Raw genomic sequence first — 10,320 nt, forward strand, 5'->3', positions numbered from 1 at the left:
GATAAGTAACAGGAGGAACAGCATGATATTCGTTGGGTTTGTCAGCATGATATCTTTTAGGTTGTGTCACATGCTTCTTGGTGTGTGTTGTGTTAAAACTCTGTGCATGTGATGTGAGCTTGATATCATGTGAGTGGCCATATTTGAACTGATCATACAATGGCTTGTATGTGATTTTCAAATCATCAACAGGTTCAAATTTATGTGAGGTATCACCCTCATAGACAAAGCCAAACCTTTTGTTTCCAGAAACACCATATATCATAGAAGCAAGATGACTTCTGCCAATACTTCTAGATAGGAACTTTCTGAAGCTCGAGTCATATTCTTTCAGAATATGATTGAGACTAGGAATGGATTTTTCTGATTCAGAAGGAGATCCACTATCTTTGGATAATTTTAAAACTTTTTCCTTCAGTTTAGAATTTTCCACTTCCAGCTTCTTAGTTTCAAATTCAAATTGCTTTTTCAGCTTTTTGTATTTGATACTAAGATGAGCCTTGAGTTCCAGAAGTTCAGTTAAACTGGAAACTAACTCTTCTCTAGATAGTTCAGAAAATACCTCTTCAGAATCTGATTCTGATGTAGATTCTGATCCATCATCCACGGTAGCCATCAGTGCAAAGTTGGCTTGCTCTCCTTCAGAGTCTGATTCTGATTCTGATTCAGAATCATCCCATGTTGCCATAAGACCTTTCTTCTTATGAAACTTCTTCTTGGGATTCTCCTTCTGAAGTTTTGGACATTCATTCTTGAAGTGTTCAGGCTCATTGCACTCATAGCAGACGACCTTCTTCTTGTCAGATCTTCTGCCACCAGAAGATTCTCCTCGTTCAAACTTCTTTGAACTTCTGAAGCTTTTGAACTTCCTTTGTTTGCTCTTCCATAGTTGGTTTACCCTTCTGGAGATCATGGACAGTTCATCTTCTTCTTCTGATTCTGGTTCTTCAGAATCTACTTCTTCAGCCTGAAAAGTGTTAGTGCATTTTTTAATATTAGATTTTAATGCAATAGACTTACCTTTCTTTTGAGGCTCATTTGCATCCAGCTCTATCTCATGGCTTCTAAAGGCACTGATTAGCTCTTCCAAAGAAACCTCATTCAGATTCTTTGCAATCTTGAATGCAGTCACCATTGGACCTCATCTTCTGGGTAAGCTTCTAATGATCTTCTTTACATGATCAGCCTTGGTGTAGCCTTTGTCCAGAACTCTTAATCCAGCAGTTAGCGTTTGAAATCTTGAGAACATCTTCTCAATATCTTCATCGTCCTCCATCTTGAAGGCTTCATATTTCTGGATTAGAGCAAAAGCTTTGGTCTCCTTGACTTGAGCATTTCCTTCATGGGTCATTTTCAATGACTCATATATATCATGGGCAGTTTCCCTGTTAGATATCTTCTCATACTCAGCATGAGAGATAGCATTCAGCAAAACAGTCCTACATTTATGATGATTTTTGAAAAGCTTCTTTTGATCATCATTCATTTCTTATCTTGTAAGCCTTACGCCAGTAGCGTTCACTGGATGTTTGTAACCATCCACCAGAAGATCGCATAAGTCACAGTCTAGACCAAGGAAGTAACTTTCAAGTTTATCTTTCCAGTATTCAAAGTTTTCACCATCAAATACTGGTGGTCTAGTGTAACCATTGTTACCATTTCCATTGTATTGCTCAGCAGAGCCAGATGTAGATGTAGGTGTGTTTGTTGGAATTTCACCAGCCATCTTTTACTGAAGCGTTTTTCTCTTCCTGAATCTTTTCTAAACACGGTTAAGTGCTTGCACCTTAGAACCGATGCTCTGATGCCAATTGAAGGATAGAAAAACACTTAGAAAGCGGGGTTTGAATAAGTGTAGCTTTATAACTTGTAAGTTAAAAACAATTTGCACAATGATTTTTATCCTGGTTCGTTGTTAACTAAACTACTCCAGTCCACCCCCTTGGAGTGATTTACCTCACCTGAGGATTTAATCCACTAATCACACTTGATTACAATGGTTTTCCACTTAGACAACTGCTAAGTCTTCTAGAGTATTCTGATCACAACTTGTTCACTCTAGGAACAAACTGCTTAGACAACTTCTAAGACTTGCTAGAGTATACTGATCAACAACCTGATCACTCTAATTCTTACAACTTAATGTAAACAAATTCTTTTAAGAGTTACAATGCTTCTTATAAAGCTATTATCACAACTGTGATTTTCTCTTAAGTTTAAGCTTAAATCTCACTAAGATATTACAACAGCAATGTAGTGAGCTTGATGATGAAGTTTGAGAGCTTTTGAATTTGAACAGCGTTTGTGCAAGTTGGTTCAGAGTTCGTAACATAGCTTCTCATCAGAACTTCATATTTATAGGCACTTGAGATGATGACCGTTGGGAGCATTTAATGCTTTGCGTATTTCGTACAGCATTGCATTTAATGTTTCACTCTTTTGTCAACTACCTCGAGCCTTGTTTCCGCTGTGTCTACTGATGTTGCCTTTAATAGCTTCTAACGTTCCTTTTGTCAGTCAGAGTAGCCTGCCAGTCTAGTACTTGCTTCTGATCTGATGTTTGTGTAAACAACATTTGAATATCATCAGAGTCAAACAGCTTGGTGCAGTGCATCTTCTTGTCTTCTGACCTTGAAGTGCTTCTGAGCGTGATACCGAGAGAACTTCAGTGCTTCTGCTTCTGATCTCTTGTTCTTCTGATGCTTCCATAGACCCATGTTCTGATTCTGCTTGACCATCTTCTGATGTCTTGCCAGACCATGTTCTGATGTTGCATGCTGAACCTTCTGAGTCAGTTGCTTCTTGCGCTGATTTTGTGCATACTCTTTATATAATTCCTGAAACGTAAAATTGCATAGTATTAGAGTACCATATTATCTCATACAAAATTCATATGCTTGTTATCATCAAAACTAAGAATATTGATCAGAACAAATCTTGTTCTAACACATCCAACTCCTTAGTACGGGCATCTTGATACGAAATGCAATCATATGAATTACTAACGGATAAGGCATTGACATTCCTCCACCAAATAAAAGAATCAGGAAGAGAAATCTTCGGTTGCACTGAAACCAACAAAAGTAATAAATCACTGATATGTGGTTTCGTTTCCCATAAAGCGTGACCTAACTTCCATCTGATGACCCACTTCTAAACACCTATAATCTACTCCCCCATATGAGCAACCTTCGAATACAAAGGGTCCGCCAACAAAAACAAATCCATAAATAAGTTGCAAAGAGGAGACAGAATAATCATCAATCCCGCCAAAATTCAATGCAAGTGTCGTCACCAAGTTTGCACGAAATAGATGAGGAGAACTAATTTGCCATAGTTTCCGACTCCAATCTACCAACCGCACAAAGATCCTTCCACCAAAGCGATACTTTACTCCTCGAGTGAAAAGGCGAATCTCCAAGCATATATGTTTTGATATCTCCATACCTACAAGAAAGAAGGTTAGTCCAAAAAGAATTTTCCTCATTCAAGATGCGCCACTTCCATTTGCTAAGAAGAGTCGGGTTGAATTTCCCACAATGTTTTACAACAAGACCGCCCTCTTTCTTGGGTAAACACACTTTATCCCAAACCAATCCAACAAATATTCTTCTTCACCTCATCACCTCCCCATAGAAAAGATCTTTGAAGCAAGATTATCTCCTTGATAATTGCTTTAGGAGCCTTGTAAAAAGAGAACATGAAAATCAGAATACTAGACAATATCGAATTCAAAAGGACCACTCTTCCATCATTAGATAAATGTATGTTTTGCCATCCTCCTAACCTTCTTCTTAACTTGGAAACAATAGGTTTCCACACCTCTCTCCTCCTAGGATTGATCCCAACTGGAATGCCGAGAAAAACAAACGAGGAGGAGCCGATCTCACAATTAAGGAAAGAAGAACCCGCTTGAAGGAAATCTGAATCCAAATTAAATCCCAAAAGTAAACTCTTGTTCAAATTCACTCGGAGATTGGAAGCCAATTCAAAGTCACGAAGAATGGCCTTAAAACACCAAAGGTTGTCCCAAGAACCATCCCTGATCAAAATAGTATCATTGGCAAATTGAAGGATATCAAAATAAGCTAAATCATTAATCCTAAAACCCTTCAAATCACCCATCGAAGACGCCATCTCCACCATTCCCGTTAAACCTTCCGCAACCAACAAAAAAAGAAAGGGCGAGAGAGGGTATCCTTGATGCAATCCTATAAAAACCAAGAATTCTCTAGTGGGACTACCATTCACAAGAATCAACATGGAACTATTGAAAATAAGAGCTTCCATCCAACTTCTCCAATCCTCCCCAAAATCCATCCTACGCAACAAATATCTCAGAAAGTCCTAAGACACACAATCATAAGCCTTCTCAAAATCCACTTTCCCCATCATACACCTATTCTTGAATCTCTGTGCATAATCCAAGACTTCATTGAGCACCATCACCCCATCTAACATATTTCTATTAGGAATGAAGCAGATTGACCAGACTTCGTGCAAACCAGGTAGCAAACTATACATGAATCTTGGCAAGATGTTTCATACAAACAAGGTAGCAAACTAGTGTCATTATTTAGTGGACTTTCTGTGTCCTTTCTTTGTGTGAGAGTTCTTCCAGGAACGTTTTGATCTCCCGGTTCTTCAAATTTGCCTAAATGGTCAGTGGGTGTCATATGCTTATTAAATTCTTTCGATTTTTAACTCTATCCTTTAAGCTTTGGTTTTTTTATAGGATGCCAATAAGATGTGTTTCTAACTTGGAATCAAAGTCATGCTTGTGTACACCTGAAACCCTAATAAGTTTCCAAACATTTGAAACCAATTAGTACAACTTAAACGAATGTCGTCATTTCCTTGCTTCAATCTGATCACACTTCAACTTTATATTTATTTCTTTATATTCACCATCACTTTCACAATCTAACACTATAAAAATCTCTTCTTTTATATGAACCTAAATCAAACATCTTGATAATTACACCAAAATCCAACTTAACTACTTCAACAAAAACCCATTTAAACATATTAGTATCTCATAAGATAAGCATTAGTTCATAGCTAAAATATCTACCAACATCAATTTGATCAACAATTATTTCAGGAAGACCAAATTCAAGAAAATTCAATTTACCAACCACTAATACACCGCCCTAATATTTATAGCCATGTAATAAACACAGTCGTGATTATATGGCACTCTATAGGTATCCCACCAACCTTCATATACTCCACTAGCAAAGAATTTTCCAAATTCAAAAACTCTGTTTTTTGTTACAGAAATGCGTAATAACATTGTAATGATGAGATGCTTTAATTAATTCCAAGTTGGACCATAATAAAACCATGCAATAATACACCTCCTAATCACCCAACATCGCACACCCTCACACACTCTCCTCCACAATCACACTCTCATCATTCTCTTCCTTCCCACACCAATGCATCAACGTTACCTCACAACACTCACATACTAAGCGAGTGAGAGTGGCATTCTCGTAATAATCTCAACGGTCCCACTCCCAAGTCAAAAACCAACAACCGATCGACTCTCTTTCTTTTGTAATCACTTTCGTTATTTTTCTGTCTCACTTTTATATTGTATCCGTTAAAACGCCACTCTTTTGAGTCTTTTCCATTACCTTTTCAATGCTTATAACTAATTTCCCATAACACAAACATTAACTCCAAATCCAAACAAAACAACCATGTCGGATTCTACTACTCCTCTCATGAGTTTGAAGGTGCTCATTTTAGCAGGAATTTTCCTCATCATCGTAATAATCATCGTGCTTCTGATATTCCTCTGCTTTCGCGGGAACCGAAGCTGCAAGAAACGGAAGATGTTACCGAAGCTGCACAGCTCCGGTACGACTCCTCTGGTTTCGAAGGAGATCGCCGTGGTTAGGGAGATTGATCTCACGCGCTCCACTGAAAAACAGACGCGGATTGAGATTATTGAAGATGATGGTGATTGTCCGAAGAAGGAGGCAGAGATGAAGGTTGAAATTGGAGTTGTTAGGAAAAGTGACGTGTCGTGTGGGACCTACATGCAGGAGGATCCAAACATAGGGTGGGGTAGGTGGTATAGTTTAAAGGAAGTCGAAAATGCGACACGTGGATTTGCGGAAGGGAATGTGATTGGTGAAGGAGGATATGGAGTTGTTTATAGAGGTGTTTTGGAAGATGGTTCTGTTGTTGCTGTCAAGAATCTTCACAACAACAAGTATGTTACTTAAGTACAATTCATTTTAGGTGTCCGAGTCACTGTGGTTGTCCGATAATTATGTGTACGTGTCAGTGTCGTGTTTTTGGTGTCTGTGTTTCATGTTTGTTATTGTGATGTAAATTTAGGGGTGAAGCTGAGAAGGAGTTTAAAGTGGAGGTTGAAGCCATTGGCAAAGTAAGGCATAAGAATTTAGTTCGTTTAGTAGGATATTCTGCAGAAGGTGCTAGAAGGTACTACTATTATCGTTACATTGTTGTTAATTTTTTGACTAGATCATGAAAATTTGGAATTCTTCTAAATTGTTTTGTTGGCATTTTTTTCAGGATGCTTGTTTATGAATATGTTGAGAATGGAAATTTGGAGCATTGGCTGCATGGTAATGTAGGACCAGTTAGTCCCTTGACATGGGACATTCGAATCAAGATTGCTATAGGGACTGCAAAAGGGTGTGTTTAATGTTTAATGTTTATTCAATTTTCATGTTAAGGATCATCATTGATTTCCTTTACATGCATCATTGTATTCTTTCATGAAAATTTTAACATGATACATTTTGAATCAGGCTAAGCTATTTGCATGAAGGCTTAGAACCCAAAGTTGTGCACAGAGATATAAAATCCAGTAACATCCTTTTGGACAAAAACTGGAATGCGAAAGTTTCGGATTTTGGACTTGCCAAGCTCTTAGGATCTGAGAAAACTCATGTAACAACGCGTGTAATGGGAACATTTGGGTAATTAATCGGTTCTCTCTCAAGGATCCTTATATAAAGCGAATGATAGTATTAGTAACTCTTAACACTAAATTTCTACAGATATGTTTCCCCTGAGTATGCAAGCACGGGTATGCTTAATGAGCGTAGCGATGTTTATAGTTTTGGAGTTCTACTCATGGAAATAATCACAGGAAGAAGTCCTATTGATTATTCAAAACCACCAGGAGAGGTGATTTCAGGTTTTGTCCAGATTTTTCATTTGTGCAATTCGTTACACATTTGAGTCTTACATCTGCATTTGTTCGATGCATTTCAGATGAATTTGGTTGATTGGTTTAAGGCGATGGTAGCAAGTCGTCGCAGCGATGAACTAGTTGATCCTCTGATTGAGATTCCACCTTCTCCGAGATCTCTGAAGCGGATTTTACTGATCTGTCTACGCTGTATAGACTTGGATGTCATCAAGCGACCGAAGATGGGTCAAATTGTTCATATGCTTGAGTCAGACGATTTCCCCTTTCGTTCTGTAAGCTATATGCTTCAAGTTCAACCACTCTTTCTGTGAAGCTTTGTTTACTTGTTACTTCATTTTCATTGAATGACCAACCTTAACTTGTTTAACAGGAGCTACGTACAATTAGGGACAAAGATTCTGTGCCTTCTCAAGCAGATGTTTCCATTAAAGTTCCATATCCTCGGAAGCATATAGAACCCGCGGAAAAATCAATGCCTAGATGATTGGTTTGTAATCGATAGTGCACTCGTGCAACTAAGCTTGTCAAATTTAGTTGTTCTTATGGTTTTCATTATGTTGTGAAAAATGCGCGAGTCATTGTGCATATCTTATATTCCTTTAGGTCATTACACCTTTTGTTGTAGTATAGTATTGCTTTGGTAGATATGTTCCTCTGTACATCAATTCCTTTTTGTCTGCATGTTGACATATCTTTCTACACATTCTGGTTTAGAGACTAAAACCTGCAATTCCAATTCTTTGTTGCACTGGATAAAGAACAAACAAATTTATTTGGAAACCATGTTGGTAAATCACTTCAATATAATGTCCTAACAAATTAGTAAGCAACCATTTATGGTTAGAGGTAGATATACTTTGCTCCAACAACTATTTTAAGCTTGTTTGGTCTGAAAACACTTCAACTAATTTACTTAAAAGTTAAGGCATTGACATTTTCTTTCGGTAAGCATATGGCATGTTTCTCATTAGACAACTCAGCACATGAACTGGCTGTCAAAAATTTGCGCCATGACTCCCGGTTCTCCAATTAAGCGGGTCTAACATAGGACTGTGTATTAATTTAATGATATGACTTGGTATATATTATTGAATTTAATTGGTATACATTAAAAAAAAAATTATAGTGTTAAATCGTGACAGTTAGATTTTAATTGAAGTTTGACTTTGATTTTAATCATCTATAAAATAATATTTTCGAATGATTAAAAGCAGTGTTTTAAAAACCGGACCGGTCATCGAACCGGTGAGGGTACTGGGTCACTGGTTTATCGGTCGAACCGCACGACCAAACCGGATTAAACCGGATAACTCGGTTGGATAGACCTGTCATTATATAGGTATAAAACCGGTCGAACCGGATGATTCAGTCTCTAAAAAAATATAACTAGCTTTTAAATTTTTAAAAATATCATATCATAAATTCACAATTTCATAACTTAAATTCAAATTTTAAACAAAGGTATCACACATAACAAAATCGTAAAAAATTACAAAGTCTAATTGCAAACAAAGTCTAGTTACAACATAATCTAAACAAAGTCTAATTACAACATAATCTAATTGAATAGTTTATAACAAAATAACTCCAATGTGTACCAAATTTAATTTAAAATAGGATCCTCCGAAAAAGAAAATCAAATAAAATTCAATATGTTTATGCTATTTAAGAAAATTTATTAGCAAAGATAACAAATAGACAATAAAGTTTTTAATTTGTCACTAACGATAAAAACTATGTGAGAATGCTATTTAAGTAATACACTACTAAATATATTTAAAAAAAGTTAAAAAAAAAGTTTAAAAGAAATGTTTAAAAAAAAGTTTAAAAAAAAAAACAAAAAAAGAAGTAATTAAACCACCGGTTTTCCAGTTTTCCCGGTTTTCACCGGTTTGATGGCATACCCAATCCGACTATTGAACCAGACCGGTTACCTGGCCGGTTCCCGGTCCGACCGGCCGGTCCGGTTTTTAAAACACTGATTAAAAGTCTCTGGCCATTCTTACCAACATAGGGGTGTCACGTATTTGTACTTTTTAGCAACTATAGTGCCACCCACTGTAGGCCCTTGGTAAAACTGACGAGGGTCACACCATCCATTATTTCACCACTCCGACATTCACCAAAATCTCCACTCCTAGCCATAATTATTCTCAATCATGGTTTCCATGAGGATTCAATCCCCTACACAGGGGGATATCAAAGGTAGTAGCGAACCCAGCGCCATAGCGGAGATGCACGATGCCATGGACAAACTACCTCGTCAAAATCAAAATCTAGAGGCCAACATCCTCAACATCTAACAACGCCAACAGGAGACTACCCCCGTAGAGGAGATGGAAGTGTTTGACCCCTAGCCACTCTTTGACATGATATGAGAAGCACATGTTTCCGAAGGGTTCAAGCCTCCCTCCTTGGTGAAGTTCGAAGGGCGCAGTGACCCTTCGCACCGAAGTCGATTACGCCTCCGGGCCTCTGTTCTCACCAAAGCTGGTTACGCCTTCGGGCCTATGTCCGCATTTAAGACAGTTAAGTCTCCGGACCTCTGTCCGCAACTTAGTCAACATCGCCAAGGCTCTCAAACCGTTCTCGGTGAATCCTTGCAAGGGGCTCTGTACCTCAAGCCGGTTAAGTCTTCGGACCTCTGTCTGCAACTCGGTCAACCTCGCCAAGGCTCTCAAACCGTTCTCGGTGAATCCTTGCAAGTGGCTTTGTACCTCAAGGCGGTTAAGTCTTTGGACCTCTGTCCGCAACTCGGTCAACCTCGCCAAGGCTCTCAAACCGTTCTCGGTGAATCATTGCAAGGGGCTCTGTACCTCAAGTCGATTAAGTCTTCGGACCTCTATCCGCAACTCGGTCAACCTCACCAAGGCTCTCAAACCGTTCTTGGTGAATCCTTTCAAGGGGCTCTGTACCTCAAGCCGGTTAAGTCTTCAGACCTCTGTCCACAACTCGGTCAACCTCGTCAAGGCTCTCAAACCGTTCTCGATGAATCCTTGCAAGGGGCTTTGTACCTTCAAGCCGGTTAAGTCTTCGGACCTCTGTTCGCAACTCGGTCAACCTCGCCAAGGTTCTCAAATCGTTCTCAGTGAATCCTTGCAAGGGGCTCTGTACCTCAAGTC

General features: G+C 38.5%; 2 protein-coding genes across 2 annotated transcripts; one reads left to right on the top strand and one right to left on the bottom strand.

Annotated features, from left to right (window-relative positions):
* Positions 1-3,582: 3,582 nt before the first annotated feature.
* On the bottom strand, positions 3,583-4,146 carry LOC131623553 (uncharacterized). Its single transcript, XM_058894567.1, has one exon. The coding sequence runs from the start codon at positions 4,144-4,146 to the stop codon at positions 3,583-3,585; it is 564 nt and encodes a 187-aa protein (XP_058750550.1).
* Positions 4,147-5,366: 1,220 nt separating this feature from the next.
* On the top strand, positions 5,367-7,843 carry LOC131623489 (probable receptor-like serine/threonine-protein kinase At4g34500). The gene is made up of 7 exons (XM_058894497.1): positions 5,367-6,226; positions 6,355-6,459; positions 6,553-6,675; positions 6,792-6,962; positions 7,044-7,173; positions 7,261-7,470; positions 7,569-7,843. The coding sequence occupies exons 1-7, from the start codon at positions 5,709-5,711 to the stop codon at positions 7,680-7,682; spliced, it is 1,371 nt and encodes a 456-aa protein (XP_058750480.1). The 5' UTR covers positions 5,367-5,708; the 3' UTR covers positions 7,683-7,843.
* Positions 7,844-10,320: the final 2,477 nt, after the last annotated feature.

This window comes from Vicia villosa, unplaced genomic scaffold (genome assembly GCF_029867415.1).
Source record: "Vicia villosa cultivar HV-30 ecotype Madison, WI unplaced genomic scaffold, Vvil1.0 ctg.000073F_1_1, whole genome shotgun sequence".
Lineage (NCBI taxonomy): Eukaryota > Viridiplantae > Streptophyta > Magnoliopsida > Fabales > Fabaceae > Vicia > Vicia villosa.